This window comes from Candoia aspera, chromosome 4 (assembly GCF_035149785.1).
Source record: "Candoia aspera isolate rCanAsp1 chromosome 4, rCanAsp1.hap2, whole genome shotgun sequence".
Lineage (NCBI taxonomy): Eukaryota > Metazoa > Chordata > Lepidosauria > Squamata > Boidae > Candoia > Candoia aspera.
Genome location: NC_086156.1, coordinates 254,313 through 277,981, shown reverse-complemented (window position 1 = coordinate 277,981; position 23,669 = coordinate 254,313). Strand labels below are relative to the sequence as shown.

The following is a 23,669-nucleotide window of genomic DNA, read 5'->3' as shown; positions in this document are numbered from 1 at the left end:
TGTTACTTGAGATGGCAGATCTGGGTCACTCAAAACACATGCCTTGCCCAACTTTTGTTCTGGTTGATGTGTGAGGTGCAAGTAGATGGGGGAGAAAGCTGGGTGGGGGGCTTGGGCATCCCTGCTTTTGGCGTGGCAGCCAAGAACCAGGAAGGCATGCCATGAAATGCTCTGGGCTGAGCATCGGGGCCCCGCTGGCGGCAGCCTTTCTCTGCAGCGTGCCTGTCTTGGCAAGACTGACGCAGGCTGGTGCTTGGGACCAGTGAGAAGAAGGTTGGCCCTGCGGAGCTGCAGTTTTGAGGCAATTCCTTGGCTTGGATCTAGGATTTATATGGTGGAAGTTAGTCCTGGACAGGAGTAGGACGCTGGCCTCTGGCTGGAAGATGGAGTTCCTGCTGGAATGCTGGCATCGCCCATGTACCTGCACCCCAGAGCAAAGCTGGGATTCAGGCTCTGGCAGACGGGGAGCCTGCCTCCCACAAAACTGGAGGGGCTGTGGGGCAGAAGCGGGCCCTGCTGAGTGACCCCAGGGAGACCCGCAAGAGGCTGGGGTGGGGCTGGTGTCGGGTTGGCAGGAAGAAGGTGGGAGGCTGTCATGTGGAAGCCCTCAAGCAAAGGGCCTGGCAGGGGAGGTGAGACCCGGCAGGGATCCTGCTGATGCCCGGTGCTCTTCGTCCCGCAGGGAGTCCTCCTGAAGCGCAGTGGAAAATCCCTCAACAAGGAGTGGAAGAAGAAGTACGTGACTTTGTGTGACAATGGAGTCCTTACCTACCACCCCAGCCTCCATGTGAGTGTTCGTGGGAATGCCGGGGCCTGGCTCCTGTTTGCAGAGGGCCATGGAGGCCGGCTGTGCCACGGCACCTTGTCGGCTGTTTGTCACCAGTGCCAGGGAGGCACCTGTGTCACCCCATCCGTCTTTGCTGCTCCCCCACTGGGTTGCTAATGGCTTCTGCTGCTGCTCAGCTTGCTCCCGAGCACAGTTTGTGGGCAAGGCCGAGTACCACCACATTACCTGCAGTGCCCCAGATGAGGTGCGGCTGCCCCCGAAACAGGGCAGAGGAGAGTGGCCCCCACCTTGCCTGATCCCAGGGACCAGTGGGCCCCCGCCACCTTCCCTGCCACCGTGGGCCCCGCCAGGCCTGTTTATTTTTCTGTCTGCAGTCGGCGTGCCTTGGCATGTGTTGAGTTTGATGGACTGCACACCACTTTGGTCCCCTTAGTGGTGGAGAAAAGTCTGGCGCTTTCTGAAGAGGCTGCAGGAGACCCGGGGCCCTGCAGAAGCCCTTGCCCTGCTCCCCGAGCTCCTCTCTGTCCCCAAACTGCAGGGCAGCACAACGGCCAATTCCGGATTCTCTTGGGAGCACAATCCCCGCACCCTGGCCAGGGGCACCCCACGAGTGCCTGAGGAAAGGGAGACCTTTCGCAGGAAGGGAGGGAGCACCCCCCCTGACTGAGCAGGCCCTCTCTCCAGGGAGGGCCACCATCCCTGCACCTGGCCGGGCCGCTTTGGGCCGCCTCTGCCCTCCTTCCTCCCTTCCTCCCTCCTGAGTAGCGAAGACGCAGAGGGGGTGGCAGTGGTGCCAGGGAAGCCCCTCCCATTTTGCAGCCATTGAAGCCATTCACACAATCACCTTCTGTTAATTCTATCTGCAACATCAATTAAATTGTTTGTAGAAGCTAATTGAATGTGGCTTAATCACACATCTTAATAGCTTTCCACGCTTTGAACTCGTTGTTAATTCCAGTAATAAAATGAAATGAGAGAACTGGCTGGGTAATTAGCGAGGAGGCTTGGGAAGAAATTGCTGTTTTATGGCAGGCAATAAATGCCGCACGTTGGTGACCGTGGTGGATGGCAGGGTGGTGCTCTCCAGCAGCAGGCAGGCAGGCAGACAGCCCAGGAGCACCCAGCCACGGTTCTGCTGAGGCAGGGGAAATCCTCCGACTCTCCTGGAGGAGGCAGTGGGGCTGGGCAGCAGGCGGGCTGGGGCTGCCCCTGGCAGGGGTGGAACCGAGGTGGCGGCGGGCTGGCTTGGGGAACGCTGCTGAGAAGGCAGCCTCCTTGTGAACTGGCGCAGTCTCCCCACTGCTCTCTTGGAAGGAAGCGGGACCTGGCCCCCGCCCTCTTGGCACGGCATTGGGAGGGACAGGAAAGCGCTCACCAGGCGGTCCTCAGGCTGGCTTGTCTGCTGCTCCCTGGACGCAGCAATGAAGACGTCGGGAGGCCGGAGGTCCCAGCCAGGGAGTGGGAGCCCAGGCTGCGGGTGGAGGGGGTGGGGCCGAACTCCCTGGGTCTGAGAATATCGCCTTCCCCTGCGGGGGCTATAATGGTCTCAGCAGCCTGAGGATCCCTGCCTCGAACAGCGGGTGAATGAGCAGCAGCTTTTTCCAGCCCTCCCTTCAGAGTTATGGGGCTGGGGCAGGAAATTTTTCCAGGCCTCTGAGTGGGTTGCCCTCCCCCGCCCCAGCATGACAGCTGAAGTCTGGTGGGGAGGAAGCAATCGGGGATGGGGCCAATCCAACCTGTCTGCCCTCCCCCCTTCCCCCCAGGACTATATGCAGAACATCCACGGGAAGGAGATAGACCTGCTGAGGACCACTGTGAAGGTGCCGGGCAAAAGGCTTCCCCGGGCCGCCGCCGCCACCTCTGCCCCTGGTGCCAGCCCCAAGACCAACGGCCTGGCCAAGGAGAGGAGCGCCCTGCCATTCCCCGGAGGATCCAGTAAGAGCCACGGGCTGGGGGGTGGCTCATGGGAGGGGGCTGTTGGCCGCGGTGGCCCTCCTGGCCCCTTCAGCTGCAGATGGCGCAGAGGCTGGCCAGGGGGCGAATGAGGCCTTGCCGGCCAGCAGCACCACAGGAGCAGCTACTATGCCGCTTCCGGGCCTCCCTGCACTCGATTTGCCTGCAGTGGCCAAGCCTGACCAGGGCCCAGCTCCTGGTGGGGGGCGGCCGGCGGCAGGCCCAATGCGCACGCCTTCGGCAGTTCCAGCTTTCCTCTAATGGGATGTCGAAGGCGTGATGGAGGGAAGGGAGGAGAAGATGAGCTGAGCGCTGGCTCTATTAACAGTTTTCCGTGTCTAATTAAATGCAAATAACTAGCATTAAAGCCCCATTACGGCTGAGCATCCAAGCCCTCTGAAGTTGGGAAGTTTGCGAAGCGGGAGCTTGATTTTGCCTGCCAACGCAGCCGTTGCTTGAGGAGGGGGCAGGGTGCCACAAAGGGGGGGGGGTCCCTGGCCGAGAGGAGCCTCCGCTTGGCATCCTGACCCAGTGCATGGCAGCTGTGGCAGCTTGGGCCTTCTTGCTCTCAGAAGGGGAGGAGGGCCTCTGGCTTGCCATGGGTCGCACAGCCCCTTCCTGCCTTTGGGGCTGCCATAGCACAGCAGTTTGCAGGGACCCGTTTCGGGGCGTCTGAGCAGCTCACTTAGCCGTGGTCCTAGCCAAAAAGCTTGGGGTGCAATGGGTCTGGGGCTCCTCTGCTTCTGAGGCTGTAGGTCCCTGTGCCAGTCACTGTAGCTGCGTGAGCTCTCCCCCTCCCCCCCAGGTCCACCTTCCCCTCCTCCCCCCTTCCAGGATCTTGTGTCACTTAGATCTGCTCAGCTCTCCACGGTCTGGGCTTTGGGTGCACCGGCGTGCTGCTGCCCTGGCTGGGCTGCCTCGGGGTCGAGCAGCAGGGTGTCTGCCCCCCTGAGTCCTTTGCCAGGTGCAGGGCACTGTACAGAGCAGTGTCACGAACGAGGGGGACCTGCTTTCCGTGAAGAGCTGTGGAGGGCCCAGCGGAGAGAGGGCTGGTCTTCCTTCCCTCTGTAGAAGCTGGCCTGTGCAGCCTCTATCCCCCTCCTCGCCCCCTGCAAGCCTAGCTCATCCCAGGGTTTCGCGCTCAGTCCCTACCTTGGGGACCGGGGGTCCCCTGCACAGCTGGGGGAAGCTCGAGGGCTGCCACCCTGGCGAGGCTGATGCTCCTTTGCAGGATTGCTCCGTTCTGAAGGAGCATCTCTGGCAGGCGCTCTGCCCTTCGCCCTGGCCGAGCTTCCCCCCCCTACACGCTCCCCCCCCCAGCGCCACAGGGGCAGAGAGTGCGATTGGCTCCCCCAAGCCTGCTTGCCTTGCCTGCTGCGATCTTGTCACGTAGGGCTCCGTCGATGTTAACATCTCATTATCTTTGTTACTGTAATTACATTATCCGCTGCTTTATGCAGAATTATTCTCCAAGGACTAATTGATGGATCCATGTTTAATTCATTAATCATTAGCATCAAATTCGACAATTACAGTGCACACTGATTGTGGAATTTCAAATGTAATGAGGGAAGAATTAACAAAGAAAAGGGTTCCTTGTTTCGCCAGCGCTTCGCTGTGCACTACGGGGGTTATGACATTGAAGCAGGACAGGAGAAGTGGGGAGGTGGGGCGCGATGGGGGAGATGTAGCCTGCCCTTCCTTCTGAGTGGAGGAAGAAACCGGCCCCTTTCTGCACAGCAGGATTGCTTGGGAGCCCCCCCACCCCCCACGCTTTTCTGAAACAGCAGGATTGGCTCTCCCTAGCTGCCTTTTTGGTGAAAAGACCTGCTTCCCTCCACGGTGGGCCTGCCAAGGGCCAGCGCAGTCCTTCCCCTGGCGGGCGTGATGTGGCTCACCTTCCTTGCTGGAGACCAAGGGACCCGGCAGAGCCGTGCTGCTCTGCTCCCCTTGGATGCTCATTGGTCCCTGCAGCATGAGAGCGACCCGAGGCTCTGCCTCTCTCAGGAAGACCAACCTTCCTTATGCTACGTGCAGGGCAGGCACACATGGTGGTGCATGGCCCTGGACAGAAGGTACTCCTCTCTGGGCTCCAGAACAGCACCCAGCAATTAGTGGTGCTATCTTGTGAAAATAAGAGAAATTACCTTTTTAGAGAAAGGTGCATCAAACAGAACACCTCTTTACTGAAATTAATAATACGTTTGCATCTTCAAGGTAGCAGCATTGGGCTCTTGCAAATGCAGTTGCAGCTGTGTCTCCTGAGCCCAGTTTCGGTCTTTCCTTTCTCTTCTACTATCCGGGCCCCTCAGCCGCTACCCCCACTCTGCTCTCCATGGGCGGTCTGTGCTGGCAGGGGTTCTTCCTGCCTCTCCCCAAGGGCAGCATTCAGAGCCTGTGGATCACCCTGCTCAGTTCCAAGTCCAGCATCTCTCAGGAAACGGTTCCCCAACAACAGAGGGGGTTGACCGCCCTCCCCCCCTGAGAACTGCTGCTGGCCCTGGTGAGCGGGCCCTCTTTGGAGGCGAGGCTCTCTGTAGCACTGGGCTGCCCACCCTCACAAGCATCTTAGCTAAAAGGCGCAAAGCACAGGTGTGGCAGGGGATGCCCTCTCAAACTACCATTGCCAGGTTGAAGTCAAGGCAGGATGACAGAGTGGATGACCATGGACCCCGTCCTGTGGGAGTGGGTCATTTTAACCAGCTTCCAGGCAGCCAGGTGGATTCCCACGCAATGGCCTGGCAGGCCAGAGTGCCCTCACCTGGTCTGGGGGTGCCTGCACTCCCCCAGCCCTGTTTGTGGGGGCCTCCCAGAGGGCGTAAAAAATAAAGCCAGTTTTCAGCAGAAGTTCCTTGTTCTTTTTAACTAAAACGCTGGCCCCAACCAGGAGCATTCAAATTACTTGCTTAAAGTACATGCTTTGAGAAAAACTATCCCAGGCTGTGAGATCTTTTTCCCTTATTCCCATCTTCCCTGTGGCCTTTCCAGGCCTGAGAGAGAGAAAAAAGATTGCCTATGCTTACGCTCCTGGAACATGCCCACCTCTCTGCCTGCTCAGCCAGCTGACACACGGTCAGTGCTGTAGCCAGGAGGTCTTGACAAGGCTCCATTTTATGGGGCAAATTCTGGAGGAGGAGCTGTGCTTGGGTAGCTCATGGCTGGATGACTGCACTTTGCCCTGCGTGGGCTGCCCTTGAAGACTTTGGTAGTCTGACATGTAGCTGTGGCTGCCGTTGTGGGCAGACTGAACTCTCCCTCTGGCACACAGCTACTTTGGAGCCATGTTGGCTGCCGGTCTGCTTCAAGTGTGCTTCAAGGCACTGGTCGTCACCTCGCAAGTCCTGCGTGGCTCGGGCCCCGGACACTTCTGAGACCACCTGCTCTGGGTTGAATCTGCCTGTCCGGCATGATCCAGGAGAGGGTTAAGGTGACTTAGGATGCCTAGTCTGGGAAAGCGCCATCTGTGGGGCACCTGTGGGGACTCATCCGTGCCTTCTCTCTTTAGGTTACTGATGGGTTTTTTAAAGCTTCAATTTATGTTGCTATACGCAGAGTCTCCAGAAACGGAATGGCGTATAGGCCAAAGTTGGGGAACTGAGTGTTTCCAGGTTCCTGTTGCTGCCCCGATCCTCTCACCTCATAGGACACTCCGGCCTGTAGCAGCAGGACTTCAATCTGGTCTTGCGTGTGGCCCTTTGTAGAGCCATCACATGTTTGACTTGCAGGGGACCTTGGAGGTCATCTAGTGCAACCCCCTGCTAGCTGCAAGACCCCACTATGATGTGCTTCATGACTCCCACTAGGCTGCCTTCCCTTCATCCTGCACGTGGTCCAGCCATGCTGGGTTCCAGGGCCTTTTGATCTGGGAATTCCCTGCTGGAGTGTGACCCTGGCCAGAACCGGCCTGAGGAAGGCCTGACTCCCCAGCTGGCCCAGAGCAATGGGTTGGGAGACGGTGTTCTCAGCACCAAAACTGGATCTGGAAGAGCCGGGCGGGGGGGCGTTGGCATCCCAAGAAAGGGCTTTAAGGTGCAGCCTCCAGTCAGGTGCTCTTCCAGGAGACCTTCATGGGGATCGGCCGGATCCAGACCCCCGCAGGTAGAGGGCTGGGCACAAAGCGCTGTGGAGGCTGCCTGACCGTAAAACTCGGGGGCGGCTGTGGCAGTGGCTGGTGCCGGTGCTGGGTTTACCCTCCTGCCAGGGATGGCAGCAAGAGAGATGGATGCGGAGTCGGGAGCTGAGCGTCAGCTAATTACCCTTCTGAGTCTGTCTTGTAAATTAAGGGCTAATTAGAGGCAAAGTCAGTGTCATGGTTTTACACATGTTTTTGAGGCGCTGAACCTGGGTGGGGGGAGCGCAGCGGAGCAGGTCGCTGCCACCCTGGCAGTGACGGAGACTAAGGGGTGGGGGTGCCTGTGGGGCTGCAGCTCCCCCACCTTGCCGAGCGGTCTCTTGGATCCCTCTTGGCCGCCGGGGGATGCAGCCTCTCGCCCTCCTCAGAGCCTTGTGGGTGGACTTCCTGCAGAGAGAGGCATGGGGTCCCGGGGGCGGACCCTATTGGGAGGCCATGGACCTTGTGGGCTTGGCTGCCCCTCGAGCCCGGCTGGGGCGGGGGTGCAGCTTGCTTTCTGATCCCTGTCAGCCCCTCTCCCTGCCCAACAGCAGTGTCCCTGCTGATTATGGTAGCCCTCTCTGCAGCCTCCCTGTGTCTGAAGTTGGCTGTCTTGTAAGAGAAGCTGTGCCAAAGCGCGCGAGGGAGTGTGCAAAGCACAGCCCACATGGTGCAGCCAGTCTCCTGGGGTTCAGAGCTGCTCCTGCTTGTAAAGAAACCAAGTGCTCCCACTGCCACAGTGTGACTTAATGCCTTCTCCATTGCGGCAGGGCCTGGCCCCACAGGGAAGGCGTCACCGCAGGGCTGCAGGAGCCCTTCCATGGCCTGTTGCTGCTGCCATGCCACCCAGGCCACGGAGCACCCCATCGAGCCGTTCCCAAGGGTCCTGGCCTGAACTCTTGGGTGCGGGTGTCCTGGGCATTGCTGCCCGGTGGGACCTTGGCTGTTTTGCTTCAGCTTGGCCCCAGTTCTATTCTTTCCACCCACGTGGGTTCTGAGGTGGGGCCTTGGATGTCCTGCCACAAAGTGGGAGGTGGGTGGTGTGATTAAGCCCTGGACAAGCCCCACTTGCCTCACCTCCAATTTCCCAGCCTGCTTGGGCCAGGAGACAGACGTTTTCCCAGACATGCTAGCCTAGCCTGGCCTGGCTGAGAAGCTTCTTTCAGGGGTTAGGTGCTGTTGGGGCAGCTGTGCCTTTAGCCAGCCTCTCCGTCCCCCTCACAGGTGCTCCCCACTCAGCCAGCAGCACCTCTCTGCATTCGGAACGCTCGGGCAGCGGCACGAACCTGGGGGGGTTCAGCCTGAAGCCGGAAGGCAGCGGCATACACCAGCGTTCCTACTCTGTCTCCAGCGCGGACCAGTGGAGCGAAGTGGTTGTGATCCCCAGTGGCACGCCCAACCCAGGTGAGTGGCACCCTTGTGCGTGTCCAGAGGGGAGGAGAGGAGGGCACTGGCAACTTGGTGTCTCCCCTTGGCTCTCCAGGGCTGGGGAACCTGTGGATGCGTCCCTGCTGACTCTCTGTGCAGGAATCAATCTCGGCTAGCGGTGGACAGAGAGACTGGCCAGTTTGGGGACACCCCATGCCCTCTGCCTGCCGTCCTGTGCTCCTGGGACGGCCTGTTCTTCTGTGCCTTCTGTGCCCTGCAGGGACACTCCTGCATCTGGAGGACCTGTGGCACTGGCACTGAGGAGGTGGGGAAGAGTCTCTGCTGCCCAGCTGGAGCCTGCAGTGGGCTATTGAGGGGGAGGCCGTTCTTCTGTGCAGCCCAGGAGGGGGAAGGCTCGTCTGGTCTGAACCCTGGGCAGGGAGGGCTGGTGGGCGGGCTGGTGTGCCTCCAGAACCTGGAAAGCCGGGCGAGCTGCTTCTCCAGCTGCCTGAACGTGGGCTTGGCCTGCAGCTGGCTGAGCAGAACATGCAGAAGCCCCCGCCAGCGCCTCTCTGGCTTGCCTGCCTCCCTCCAGCACGGGTGTTTCAGGACAGTTGAGTGAATTAAAATAATTCATACATTTCCCAATGTAGCCACTTTGCCGAATTGGAAAATAAATGCTTCTGTGCGGCATCCATCACTCGGTGCTTCCTGGCTCTACCGCCGCAGTAAAAAAGCAGTTAAATGCACATCAAGAGTGGAGCAGCCATTTCCATGCCTGTTCGCCCCCTTGTCGTTCTCATTAGCGCGGCAGCCGCCCCCACCCCCCCCACTCCCAGGGGCTTTCGCAGTTTAAAGAGAGCCTCTTTATGATCATTACCGGAGTCCGACTGCGCCGCCGCCATTTGGAGCTGGGGAGGCTCCTCATTTGTAACTGTGAAAAACTATCAATTTCAGCGCGCCTGATGCAGCGCCTCCATCATTGGGCCCATCAGCTCCCTGCTGGAAGTGAATTAATCAGACTGTTACTGCTGATGGGGCAGAGCGAGCGGGCGGTGGTGGCAGAACCAGCCAGCCAGCCAGCCGGGGCAGGCCCGGCAGAGGGCCCGTCCTGGCCCGCGTTGGAAGGGCCCAGGGCACCCTGCTGCAGAGTGCCGGAAGGGGCGCTCGCAGGCGCTCCCGTGCAGCTCTGGGGCCAGGCGGGCGGGAGATGGGGGGCCATTCCTGCAGGGAGGCCCTGGGAAAGGCCAGCTGGGTGGTGGCGGTGCCAGGAGAGCCCTGCCTGCTGACCTGATGTGGGGGTAGCACTCGCCCAGGAAATCGCAGCCAGCCACCTGGGTGGGGAGCTAGGGGCCAGCCTGCCTGGAGCCTCCCGAGGCCCGCCCAGAGGTGGCTGCAGAGCAGCAGGGACCCCTTCCGCCCAGGGTCTGCTGTCCCGATACGAGGGTAGCGGACTGCCTCTGCTCCAGGTGTCCGATGCACCTGCCCACGCGGGAGCCTGCTTTGTCCCCAGGGAGCAGCTGGGCCGGTCTCCTAGAGAAACGGAGCAACCAACAGCAGCCAGTTGGATTGCTGGCCCTCGAACCTCCATTAGAGGCCAGGAGGATCCGTTGCTGTTCCTGCTCCCTGCCGCGTGGCCCCTGGATGCAGTTGGACCTGCCACACCCAGGATGTGCTTTGGCAGGACCCTGCTTGTGGGACTCGGCCCCAATGCCTTCCCTGGGCTCTGCACCCACCTTGCCTGCCTGGGTGCTCCGAGGGGAGGGCCTCACTGGTAGCCCTGGGGCCTTTGCCAGGGCATGCCATCTGGCACAACACTCACCAGTTGCCATTTGGGAAGGGCTGAGGCCCTGGGAGAACAGGCCCCCTCCGTTCCCCCCACCCCCGCCTTCAGCACAGGAGTGCCTGGGGGAGGGCAGTGCTAGCAGAGGGATGGTGCTCGGCCCCTCCAATTTCCCTGCCCCTGCGCTCCCTGGGCGGGTGGCCCGGGTTCCAGGCCAGCAGAGGGGTGGGCAGGCCCCAGGGGCCCAGCGCTCCTGGCGGGACAGCTTCCGCTGTTTCGCTGATTGGAGGCAGGCACTCGCTGCACCGCGGTGGAACTGAATGTCAGCATTCTGATTTTGTTGCTGGTCTCTAATGAAATTTGACATTTAATGGTGAGAGCCGTGGCAGCGTGTGTGTGTGTGTGCGCGTGTGCGCGTGTGTGATCGAGCTTGATTAGTGCACTCTAATTGACAGTAATTAGCCAGCTCCCTGATTGTTTCTAATTCTGCTATTAATTGTAAGGAACAGTATGATTGAGGATAAATTTGGCGCGTGGCAGCTAGAGATGTGTCTCTTCATTCCCCTGGCAGGGGTCTGCAGCGGCCCTGCCTGGGCACGGGAGCCCTTTGGAGGTGGGGGGGGACGGGGGCCAGTGGGGTCTGACTTCTTTCTCTCTCCTCTGCCTTCAGCCAATGGTGCCGGCGACTCCCTGAGTTCCAGCCCCAACGTCTCCAGCACGGCTAGCCCAAAGCTGGAGCCCCCGCCATCCCCTCATGCCAACCGGAAAAAGCACCGTCGGAAAAAGAGCACGGGCACGGGCCGGCCTGATGGGGCAGGCACCGTGGCTGAAGGTGAGCTTGGGGGCCTCTTCCCCGGTGGCAGGAGCAGGGAACGGGCTAGCTGTCTCCAGGGCAGGGGGCACCGTTGGCCTTGTCAGGAGCCCGGCCTCTTCTCTTCCTGCTCTGCTGCAGAGCCTGTGTGCGTGTGCAGAGCGCCCCGTCTCAGCCTGTCCATTTAGGTGAAGGAGGGGCACAGGGAACAAGCATCTGGGCCGTCCTCTGGGGTTTGGATGCAGGTGGGGGCGGATTCACGTCGGCAGAGCCAGAGGCCAATATGTTGCAGATCAGCTGGACGCGGGCAGCATGTGGGGAACTGGGCAGGGCACTGTCGTTCAGGTTTCTGAAGGGACAAAATGGAGTGCGTCGTTCTCTGGGTTCACACAACTTGATTAAACGTAAACTGACCCGACAAGCCACGTTCACACAAGGCATTAAGTTGCGAGAAAGCTGACCTAGAAGTGTTTTGTGAAGATGTCCAGCGTATACAAGCAGCAGGAAACCAAACCAGCAAGCCCCCCTGCCCCCCCATGTCCTGAAAGCCTTGATTCCAAAGTGTAAAGCATCCTCTTGCCGTGCAGGCTGCGTACCCTAATTTTGCTCATGTCCCTCGCCCCCAGGAGGCTGGTTGGGAGGCTGCCGAGGGCTTTGGGGCTGGGGAAATTGCCTCCCCGCCTTCTCATTGCTGGCATGCCAGCAGGCCTCAGCCTCAGGTTGGCACCCGGGAGAGCGGGCGAGGCCTTGGGATGAATTGCCATCAGTTTATCTCATTTAGGAGGTAATCAGAGGCGGACGTGCAACGCAATGAATCTTCGTTGTTCTGAAGGATCATAAATCACACGCACAGCGCTTGCTCTTTTACATGGCCATGTTTTAAAGGGAGGGCATGTTGCTGCTGCTGGCACCAACGCCAGCGCACTGAGCCAAGCGGCTTAGAGATCCTCTGGAAAGCGCAGCGGTCCACAAGCCGTGCTGGCCCTAGACGCAGTAGCCTCCCACAGGCAGGGAAGGTCCAGGAACATCCGTCTGCCAGATCCCCAGATGGCCGTGCAAGAAAGCTCGGGGTGTGGCAGGGTGGGTCTGAGAGAGATGTGGAAAGGTATAGGGGCCGTTCTGCAGCAGCGGTGGCCCCTGTGGTGTGTGCCAGTGCCCTTGCGGGCATAAGGACAGGAGGGCCAGCTGACAGCCCTCGTCTGGCAGTGGCACTCTGTCTTGCTGGGCAAAGAGGCCTCAGCAGAAGCAATGCCCAGCTCAGCACCCCCTGGTTCCTAGTCTCGGCCGGCTGGCAAGCACCTCTCAGGACCACTGAGCTGCGGCCTTTCCCCAGCTTCTCAGCTGCCCTTCCTTCTGTGGGCCAGCCACCCGCCTGTGGCAGCTCTCAGCTGGGCAGGGTTTCCCACCTCGACCACCCACCTTTCCCTGCTGGGTGCCTCCGGGGGCCCTCTTGCTGGTCCTCCCATCTCCTCCTCCCCCCTCCCTCCCTCCCACCTGCTCCGTGGGCTCCTGTGGCTGCCAGCTGCAGGTACCTTGGGCTCTCCAGTGTCCCTTTGCTGCAGCTTGCCTGGCGGGGGGAAAGGAGGGGATGTCCCTGGTGCACTAATACAGGTTCGGAATATTGGGTTTAATGAGCTGCAAAATGAGGTGGCAGCACAGTGACATTTATGAATGGCCCCCCACCTCACACGTACCCCCCAATACCCATTTGTTTGTGGAGTCCCTGGCAAGCCTTTGTGCATCTGGCTACCTGTCAGGAGAGCCCAGCCTGCCCTGCCCCTCCCCACCCCACCTGTGGGGCTGCAAGGAGCGGGGCAGGGCACTCCCCCGGGGCCCCGCTGGGCCTTGTGCAAGACCAGCCGGGGCGGGCTTGGCAGCCAGGCAGGGCCGAAGCAGGGAGAGCCCCACCCCGGTCCAGCTTTCTGGGGCGGGGAGGAAGGCCCATGGGCACAGCTGCAGGAAGCGCCCTGGCTGGTGGCCGTGGTGGCAGGCGGCAGCTGGTTGGCCTCGCTCCTGTGCTTTCGCAGTGCCCTCACTCGCTTCCCCCTTGTTTGGGGGGCTTGTTGCCACGGCGGTGTGGGAGGCGAGGTCGTGGGGTTAACACCCATTAACAGCCAGCGGCGGCAGCGCCACCTCGCCTCCTTGCCAGCACTCCAGCCCCTTCAGCCTGTAAAGCATCATCAAAAAGTAATCAGGAGATGCGTGGCTGGTGCTTGTGCGTTCCACTGCCCACCGGTTCCTGGGGAGCTGCCTGCCTTCCCGGGGCATGCCACCACCCTAGCTGCAGACCCCAAGAGGGGGCTCCGCGGTGCCGCGTCCTGAGTGCCAGCCCCTCGCTTCGTTCGGCAGCCCCTCCCGCTCTCCCATCAAATTACCCAAATGTTCCTCTAATTTCTCAGTTGGTCAGTCACCGAGCTAATGAGTTGAGGGGGGGCTCGCCCCTGGGCCCGCAGGAAAGCAGTGCAAGGGGGTGGGAGGGGAGGGCTGCGCAATGAGGCACTGGCTGTGCACACGCGTGCGCTCCCCCTCCTCAGCTCTGGCCTCCTGCAAAACAAGCCGCTTGTCCCCGAGGACGTGGTGGTCGCAGCAGCCTATGCAGCGGGTTGGTGGGGTGTTGCTTTCAGCACATAGGTGAGGGCATGGCCGGCAAGAGGACCCTGGCCGTGGGGCATGGGCGCTTGGCTGTGGAAGTAGTGTGTATTGCAAAGGAGGGGGGCCCAAGCAAGCAGATGCCTGCTTTCTTGGGCAAGGGGGAGGGTGGCCCCCACCCTTGAGTGTTCTGTGAAGGGGGGCACCTTGAACCCCCCCAAGACACAGTGTCCTGATGCTCCTCAGTAAGCAGAAGGGGGGCTGAACTGGACGATTGCTGGGACGATCTTCCAGGCCATTTGACGGGTAGGATTTGGGCAGCCTGGGGGAGAGGGAGGAGGAGGTGGCAAGGGTGGCATGAGGAAAGCAGCAGCAACCTTCGGGCCAGGGGACCCTTTTCTCCCCTCCACCCCCCCAGCAGCCTTGGTGGTGGGAAAATGCGGCTGCCCCAGTCCCTGTGTGCAATGCATGTGGTGCCTGAGGGGCTCCGTGCAGGGGCAGGGAGACGGGGGCAGCTCAAGGTCACTAAAAAGGCTGAGCCATGTGGGCATCTCTGCTTCCCAAGAGGAAGTGGAAGCAGCCCTCGGGGTGCTCATGGGGATCTGCCCTTTAAAGGCTGGGCCACCTCCTGCCTCTTCCTGAGCTTCATGTCACAGGCAGGTGCTTCACCACTGGGCAGCGGGAGGCACATGCCAAATCTGTGCCCATTGCTCTGGGCAGTTGCTGCAGAAGCAGCTCCTTCCTCTGGTTACCTGTCGCTTCCTCCAAGGGCCCAACAGAGGAGAGGCTTCAGGGTCTCGGGCGCCAGAGGCAGTGGACCGAGAGGGGCATGGCTGCTCAGCTGAAACTGGGCAGGACAGAGTCGCTGTGCCACCCTTTAGCGGAGCACAGAAGCTTTCTTGTAGAACCGAGCACTAACAAGGGGGCCTTGCTGTGAGCCAGAGCTGTGACATCACCAGGGATCAGCCTTGGCTCCCAGCCAACGTGGCTCCAGAGCTGGTAGCCGCAGGGCAGCTTTGCCCTTGCCTTCTCTTGGTCCCTCTGGTGGTGCTCCTTTTCCAGTCTGCAGAGACAAGGAAGAAACCTGGTGCAGCAGGTTGAGCCTGCGCCCCTGAAAGGTCAGCAAAACCACCAATCTTGCTGTTCCCTTCTGCCTGCCAAGGCCCAGAAGCCTCCCTTGGCCAGAAGCCTCAGTTGGTGCCTCAGCTGCGACCATTGCTGGATAGGGCAGCCTGGCCCCACGAGACCATTCCCCTAGCTGGACTGCAGCAGTGGCCCTTGCTTGGATCTTGTCCCTGAAGGCTGCTCAGAAGCTTCAGCTGGTGCCCCCTGTAGGGCCGCTGGCTCCTTGGTTAAGGCAGAGGCTTTCCCAAGCGACACCAGCCTGCTGAGCGTCATTAGGGAGGCCCTCCGGACCCCGAGGCCAAGAGGGGTGGGGTGGGGTTCTCTTTCTGGGTTGTCTCCTTGAAGCCCAGTTCCATCTAACTTGTTTTGCTTTTCAGCCCCATGCAAAGACCTGGCGGCGTTCTTGGCACTCGTGTGGGGCACTGCTCGGCTGGGCCTGATTACCTTTGTTCTTTTGGGAGACCTCTTACATCTCTTGTGGATTGTAATCGAGCCTGATTTCCTTGCTATAAGCATTGTAATAAATAAGCATGGCTCAATGGATGTGTGAATGCGAGAAATGCAGGTTGGATGTGCACGAAGAGTCTGTTTCACCATTCAGAATGGTGCCCTTTTTTCCTTTTAAAAGTTTGCCTGTCTTAAACCATCCTAAAACTGGTTGCCTTTGTACCATAAGATGCTTCGGCCCCTTCAGAACACAGTTCAGGGGAATCGCCGGGTGCCCGGGCCTCAGGCCCTCAGACCCTTTCATAAAGCTGCCAGAGAAGGGTCTCTGGGGCAAACTAGCAGCTGCTCTGGGGTGCAGCCTTCGACGTTTGCTCTGGCTTCCAACTCCCCCAAATGGTGGGGGACTGCTGTAGAAAAAGGGCTGGGATTCTGAGGGAAGCTGCCCGCCCCCACCCCCACCCCCCATAGCTCCAGGTAGGGAAACTGAGGCCCCTCCTCTGTTCCAGAGCAAGAGGAGTCCTTTGAGTTCATCGTGGTCTCCCTGACGGGCCAGTCCTGGCTCTTCGAAGCTTCCACGGCGGAGGAGCGAGAGCTTTGGGTGCAAGCCATTGAGAGCCAGATCCTGGCAAGCCTCCAGGGCTGCGAGAGCAGCAAAAACAAGGTGGGCCGGGGGTAGGGGCGAGGCCAGCGGGTGCCGGCTCTCGCTGGAGTTGGAGAGGCAGCTGGAAGGGCCGGGCCCTGGACTGGGCTCCTCCTCTGGTCCGTCAGCTGCTGAAGGCTGCTGCTGGGGCGAAGGTCCAGTGGGTATCTGATCCTGGCAAAATGCCCCCACGGGGCCTGGGCAGTTCTGCTGCACAGTGCACCTGGATGTGGACCCCCGAGTCTGCTCAGGAGCATTGGGGGAAATGCGTGACCCTCCGGGGACGTCTCTTTCAGTCTCGACTGGGGAGCCACAGTGATGCGGTTGCCATCCAGTCCATCCGCACAGTGCGCGGCAACAGCTTCTGCGTGGACTGCGACGTGGCCAGTGAGTTGGGTGGGGAGCCCGGGGGGGCCTTGTCTCCCGGGGCAGGCTCTTGGCAGGTCTGCTGGCGGGCAGGGGTTCTGCAGATTGCATGGGGCGTGAGTGGACCCATGGGGGAGAGCTAGCTTGGAGCCTGGGCTGCACCACAGTGTGGGCTTGCAACTGTGCTGGGTCCTGGGCCGCTTCCCCTCTGGAGTCCAGGAGCACCAGCAGGCCTTCGGGGACGTGCCACCAAAGCAGCTGCTGGATGGGGGGCTGTGAAGAGGCCACTGGGCTCAGCTAGAGAAGCACATGCGCTGACTTCCGAGGGTGGCTTGTCTGGCAAAGCTCCGAGGGTCCTCTGGTGGTCAGAGGGCGAAGCTTGGAGAGAGGGAGAGGGGCTTGAAGGAGGAGGGTCAGCTGCTTGGTCAACCCCTGCCTCTTGCACAGACCCCGACTGGGCCAGCCTGAACCTGGGGGCGCTCATTTGCATCGAGTGTTCCGGCATCCACCGCAACCTGGGCACGCACCTCTCCCGCGTTCGCTCCCTGGACCTGGACGACTGGCCACTGGAGCTGGTGATGGTAATGACGGCCATCGGAAACGCCCTGGCGAACTCTGTGTGGGAAGGCGCCACTAAGAGCTACCCCAAGCCGGGTCCTGAGAGCTGCAGGTAGGTCAGCATGGGCAGGAGAGCACCCTGTTCTTGTCTCACAACAATGCCAGTGAACTTCTGTGCCCATGTCCTCTCAGATGGGGTCCCAAGCCTCTCCCCCGGCATCTCTTGGGTCAGTCTCCCCCCCGCCGCCCAGTGTGCCTGCCCTCCCATCCATCAGCAGATTCCAGCTGCCGTGGGTCCTCAGAGAAGCCTGTGTCTAAGCTTGCAGTGAGGAGGGGCTCTGGTACTGTGTGGGAGGAGCTGAGCACTGGGGCGAGTTCCCCTTCCTGAGTGGGATGGAACCCGTGGGAGAAGAAGCAGGTCCTGCAGTCCCAGGAAAGATGCGGGGAGGCCATGCTTCTAAACAGTTCCCCACATACGTAAGTATTCGTATAAGTATGTTTATAGGTGGTGGTAGTGGCGATGATGATGATACTAATAAGCATGTAAGTAAGGAGGGTGGCAGCTGCTTTCGAGCCATTCCTCCAGATAAGGGAGCTTTCTTCTTTGGGAAGCCTGGCTTTCCTTAGGCCGGGGGCTCCAAAGAAGATACCCCACAGAATCGCTGAACTGGAATCTGTCAGGTTAGTTTCTCTCACCTGTGGTGTGAATTGGGATTCACGAACAAGGTCTTCCCCATGTCCATTCGCTCCTGGCATTCAGACCTTCGTGCCGCATCTCTTGATTCTTTTACATTTCCGCTCCTGCAAGCCCTTACTCTGACTGGGGAGGGGGAGATGGTTACTTCCGTGATTGGGAGGGGGGTGGAACCACGGAAGGTCAAAACGCAGAGTTAGGAGCGTGAGACACAGGTGTTGGTGGGACGTGGTGAGTGATTACAGGCAAGGTAGAGATTGAGAATGGAGATTATACGATGTAATATTGTCAAAATTGGGAATTACCCTGAAAATCTTGCCCAGGGGTTTGGGAGGCCCAGTGGTGTCAGAGGTGAAACCAAGAGGTGGTGAGGCAGCAGTCCCCCCTGCATCCTTTGCCCCCTATGTATATTCGAAATCGTAAAAGCCAAGTATTATTTTATATGACAATGCATTTAGGAATTGCTAACCCAGTAGTTCATGGACTATCAAACCTGTTATGGGGCTACCCCAAGTTAGAATCTAAGGTTTGGTATATGTATATAGTCCAAGTCTAGCCAATTAGAAGAAATTTTTTAAAACATGAGAACAAAACTCCAAAATTAAATATGTACTACCACATGGGTACGCTAGACAGCTGAAACATGGCATGAAAATATTTACAGATTTTTCAAGGAACTGCAAGGTTTGAAGCTACATGTGAGCATAAATACAAGTTGTGCTTATGTATTCTTCCTATTTACATTACCTACTGAGAAAGCAGAGACTGTAAGGACTATAAGCCAACCATTTTGCAGAGAGTAAGTTCATTGATAAGTTTGCAGGGCATATTGGTGGGAGATTAAACTGAATTATTACAGGTGAAAACAGAAACATCAAATAGATAAAACTTGTGCACTGCAGAAAGTGTGAGCAGTGCTGAAATGATGTCTCTTAAGCCACTCAATGAAAAATAAGAACATTGGCTCATAAAGTTCATGGCTTCCTTGTATGTACACTAATGCTCAGAGCATGGGGAATAACCAAGATGAAGGGAAAGGGAAAGGGAAACACAAGGGAAGGGAAAGGGAAACACAATTTAGTTAGAATAACTAGGTTATAGAGATTTGATTGTGAGACACTGTAGCAATTGAAAGATGCAATTTTCCAAAAGGAATAGAAGCAATAGGAAGAAGAGTCACATGGTGCAGGTAATCCTCACTTAACAGCTGTCCTGTTTAGCGACCATTTGAAATTATGATGGTGCTGAAAAAGTAACTTTGCGACCAGTCCTCATACTTAAAGGCTGTTGAAGCATTCCCCATGGTCACATGATCAAGATTTGGCCACATTGCAACTGTGGCAGGTATGTACAACCATCACAGTGTCCCACAGTCACATGATCACCATTTGCATACTTCATAGCCAGCTTCTGACAAGCAGTCAATGGAGAAGCTGGCAGTAAAATCAGAAGTTGCACTCGTGAAGTCTTGTTTAACAATTGTCCCCCCTTTTGGGGGAGATGGGTGTGATAGAAATTTGAAAAATAAATACATACATACATACATTGTATTGCTTAGTGATAGAGTTGCCAGTCCCAATTGTGGTTGTTAAACAAGGACTACCTGTATGTTAAAAGCATCCATTCCTGTTCAGAAATCCAAATGAATGAACTTGACAATGCTATGGAGAGCTTCTGGGTTAAAATAAGCAGAGGAACCCATGAAAGCAATACTGGCATCAACTATTACCCAACCAGTCAAGGTGAGGATGGTGCCTTCCAAAAGACATGCAAACTGCAGATCTTTCAAAGAGGCACAAGTTGCAACGAAGGGAGACGGTCGCCTGACATCTGTTGGGAGAGAAACGCCGCCGAGCCTGGTCCGTCCAGGAAGTTCCGGACTAGCCTTGCTGACCGCTTCATTCTTTCGGAGGAGGAGGAAGGCCAAGAGGATTGCCTATCCTTGACTTGACCATCATCAGCAGGGAGGCTTTGTTGTGCAATTGGAAGCAGCAGGAACACTGGGGAAAGGGGGCTGTGTAATGCGGGAGTTCCTGAGCGTAAGGGAACTGAAGCTGAGTGCCCTACAAGTCCAGCTCTGCTGCCTCATCATGGCAGAGGGGAATGGGATGTTCCTGGGAGAGACAAGCAAAGCACACCAGAGTGTAGGCCACCAATATATATTCCCAGCAGGGTCACCCAAGGTGTGGAGGACATCCCAGCTGCCCAGCTAAAGCCAGCAGGCACCTATATTGGGCAGCAGCGATAGGGGAAGATGCTGGAGGCAGAGGATCCTTTTAATGGCAATGGCAAAGCCATCAATTCATGCTGTGCAGGAGAAATAAATGGCAATCCACTCCTGTATTTTACCAAGAAAAGTAGTGTCAAACGATGCCCTTCAGGTCAGATGGCACTCATCATGCTACTGAGGAAGAGCTGGAGATCTTTCAGAGTACAGATGGTGTTTATGATGCCACTAGATGAAAGTCTAGTTGCTGATGTTGCCATGCAAGAAAAGATCTAAAGCTGCAAAGATAGAATAACCGTGGGAATTACATGGAAATTAATCAACTGCACGTTGACTCCTTGGGCACCAGTTAATTGAAATGGACTGGAATTAGATGCTTTCAGTCAGAAGTTCACACTGTTTACTACTCAGGACATAAGGAACATACTGCTTCATAGTCAGGAAGGATATACCAAAGACGGTACTTGGGTACAATGCAGCCAGTGACTGTGTAATATCAGATTTTGCAGATAACCCTTTAATATGGTGGTTATTCAGGTTTATGCCCCAGCCACTGATAGAGAAAAAGGGAAGCTGATGAGTTCAGTTGGAGATGTGCTGCTTGTAGTTTGGAATGTCGAAGATGGAAATAATGAGGAAACATACCAGTTTCTTCCTGATGATTCCTTCGTCACTGACACGTTCTTCACACGACCAAAATGACATCTATATTCATGGACATCACCAGATGGAGCACCCAGAAATCAGATTGACTATATTATTAGTACAAGAAGATGGAAGAGCTGAGTTGTAACAGCAAATACTTTGTTTTTATTTATTTTTATCATTTATTTTATTTTTTATTGTGAACAGATCACAAACTGCTCATGGGCAAATTCCAAGTCAAACTAAAGTGAAAGAACAAAGCCAGCCAGTTTCCACAGTATGATCTTGAGCATATACCATTTCCCAGAACATTAGGAATTGCTATGAACTTCTGAACTTCGTTGATAGGGAACCAGAGAGATTGTGGAACAAAATCAAAGAAACTGCTAAGGATGAGGGTGAAGGGATTGCCAAAGAAACAGAAGAAAACGAACTGGGTGTCTACGGAGGAAATTGCTGAGAAGAGAAGCCAAAGCCACAAAAGATGAAGTTCTCAGGAAGGAACTCAACAGAGAGCTTCAGAGAGCCCTTACAAAAGATGGGGAGCAGCATTACAAGGACTTCTGTACAGGCAGCAAAGATGGAGACAGACACGGAAAAACAAGGAAAGGTTTCCAAGGGATCTACAACCTCAGGAGGAGGTCCCAACCTAAAATGTGTATTCTAAAGAAGGCCAGTGGACAGATGGTAACTAATTCAAAGAAGATTGAGGGTATGCACTGAAATTCCGTACGGTAGGGTTGTCAACATCCAAGATACCTTAGAAGATAATCTAAGCCAGAGAACACCAAAAAGGAGCCAGTCTGTGCTTCACTGACTAGGGAAAGGTCTTCTATTGTGTCAACTATGTCAGGTTGTGGAATGTCCTTAGGAAAGTGGCACCGGCAAAACATAACACCACGTATGAAATCTGTACACAGGAAAGGAAGCCACAGTGTGGACAAAACATGACAAAACAGACTGTCTCCAAGTTAGCAGGGTAGTGAGACAAGGCTGTATGCTCTTCCCTTATTTATTCAACTTACATGCTGAGTATACATTGAGGAAGCTAGATTGGAAGAAGTTGAACATAGTTTTAAAAGTGGAGAAAGAAGTACTAATACAGCTAGTCCTCACTTAACTACCCTAATTGGGACAGGAATTTTCATTGCTAAGCAAAGTGGTCATTAGGCAAAACATTGCATAATCTCACTGCTTAGTGATGGCAGTTCCTGTAGTCCTGGTTGTGGTTGTTAGGCGGGGACTGCACTGTCATTAAGCGAGGATCATGCCATAATTAGGCGAGGACCTCACACTTCTCCTGCACTGCCATGCTCACCTCCGCTTCAACTCTCCACACCCACCTACCTCCCCACTTTCTCTGCCCTTTTGGCCACCTCTGCTGCCTACCACTGCCACCGCCCCATCTGCCCCAGCCAACCTTCACTGCCTTCTTCTACCCACTGCTGAAGAGGCGTATCCGGCTGAGGCAGCTGCTGGCCCTTCACAAGGCTGCACGAGGCCTTTCCATGGCCTTGTGGAGGCCTCACTTGGCCAAATGCGCCTTGTCAGCAGCAGGAGGAAGAAGATGGCAAAAGTCGGCTGGGGATAGCAGGGGTAGGTGGCAGTGGTGGAAGGCAGGGCAGCCAAAAGGGTGGAGATGGGGGTAGATGGGTGGGGGGAGTTGAAGAACACACTGTGGTTGTAAATGTGGGCAGGCTGCCAAGTGCTCAAATTTTGATCACGGGACCATGGTGGCTCTGAAACGGCTGTAACTTCAAGGACTGGCCATAACTACCATTCGTTCAGCACTGTCGTAATTTCAAATGGTCACTGAATGAATGGTTGTTAAGCGAGAACCACCTATAACCTGCACTGTACTGGTGACATTGCTCTGAAAGCTGAAAATACAAATGACCTGGAAGCTCTTGGAATGAAAATCGAGCCCAGTGGAAAAATGTGACTACAATTAAATATAAAGAAGACCAAATTAATGGCTATAGATACAACAGGAACTGGCAATGAAGGCATTGAAGTGATGGATAGCTTTAAGAAACACACTGTGGTCTAGCCTTGGCCTTGGGAAGGTCCTCAGATTCCATGGTATGTCTACCCTTCAAAGATCAGAATCATGCAGGCAATGGTTTCTCTCTATGGAAGTGAAAGTTGGACTTTGAAAAAGCAGAATAGAAAAAGTCTTGATGCTTGTGAACTTCGGTGTTGGAGAAGATTCTTGAAAATACTACGGATAGCTAGGAAAACAAACCAATGGACCACAGAACAAATCAATCCAGAGTTCTCATTCACAGCACAAAGACAAGGCTCAAATATCTTGTATTGGACACGTTATGTGAAGATCCAGATCCCTTGTGAAGTCCATAATGCTGGGAAAACTGGAAGAAAAGAAGACAAGCAGCAGCAAGGTAGATGGACTTTATTACATGGGCAGTGAATGCACCATTGAGAGACCTGCACGGCTGAACTGAGGACGGATCATGTTGGAAAAAGTCTACCTAAATGTCGATGAAGATTCTCAGTCATCCAGGTGGAATTGTCCGTAGGTTGAGTCATGGCAACTGGGTTTCTTTCTTTTTGGTAGAAACATTTCGCTGCTTGTCCAAGCAGCTTCTTCAGTCTACCTAAATGGCCACTAAGAGACAACACTGATTTGACAGCACTTGATCAGATTCTGAGTGTACTGAAACACAGACCCTGGACTTCAAAAAAGCGGGTAAGTTCAGAACTATGCCAGGTACAGTTCTATGACAGGGGAAGCTAGTGAGGAGAGTTCAAGGCATGGATCGAATCCCTAAAGAAGGACATTAAAAGCACAACCCAAACAACTCCGATTCCAGGGGTGGGGGGGATGGGGGCCTACAGAAGAAGCCAGTGAGGCTGTACCAAAAGTTTAGTGAATATCTGAACACAAAAAAGACACACCTAGGATACAGAAAGAGGGCCATGTCACTAAGGAGGAATGAAGACTAGGAGCCCAGAAGGTTACAGATGGTGTCAGAATCAACCCCCCTGAGTTCAAATCTGATGCAAATACCTAAAGGCGCCCCCCCCAAACTTGCACCAAGGAAGCCTTGGAGGGACACAAAGTGAAACGTCTGCAGAACACCGGGATTTTAGTCCCACAGTGCTAATCCCCAAAGCCTGAAGAATGTGACCACGAGGTATACTGGGCGATCTGGGTTCCAAGAAATTCATTTGAGCTGAGCAAAGGATATGTTGAAATAAAAGACCAAAACAAGAGAAAACAAAAACAAATCCACCACAGGGTACCAGTGGCTCAGTGAAGATGGCAAAATGCTCGCAGATATCAAAAAGGTGGAACTTCCAGTGCTGATTTCTCCAAACAAAATAAGGAAGGTTTCCTCAGGAAATGGTCAAGAGCAGGATGGGCAGGATGAAAGCTTCAGAGTGATGCACACACGGTCAGGGAAAACCTCTGTAAACTGTTTTTAAATCTCGAGGATCCAATTAATACTGAAGAAAAGCTGATGGCCTGGCTGAAACCTTAGGTACTGTCTTTGAGAAATCCTGGAGAACTGGTGAAGTCCCAGATGTCCCCCTTTTTGAA

The 23,669-nt window shown here is 56.0% G+C and overlaps 1 protein-coding gene across 1 annotated transcript in view; it reads left to right on the top strand.

Moving 5' to 3' along the window:
• The window catches only part of AGAP3 (ArfGAP with GTPase domain, ankyrin repeat and PH domain 3), a 66,909-nt gene that overhangs the window by 39,030 nt on the left and 4,210 nt on the right, over positions 1-23,669 (top strand). Inside the window, exons 10-16 of the mRNA XM_063303161.1 lie at positions 683-787; positions 2,551-2,722; positions 8,076-8,255; positions 10,673-10,834; positions 15,481-15,635; positions 15,911-16,001; positions 16,428-16,650. Coding sequence (XP_063159231.1) covers positions 683-787; positions 2,551-2,722; positions 8,076-8,255; positions 10,673-10,834; positions 15,481-15,635; positions 15,911-16,001; positions 16,428-16,650 — 1,088 coding nt within the window. The remainder of the gene's footprint in view (positions 1-682; positions 788-2,550; positions 2,723-8,075; positions 8,256-10,672; positions 10,835-15,480; positions 15,636-15,910; positions 16,002-16,427; positions 16,651-23,669) is intronic.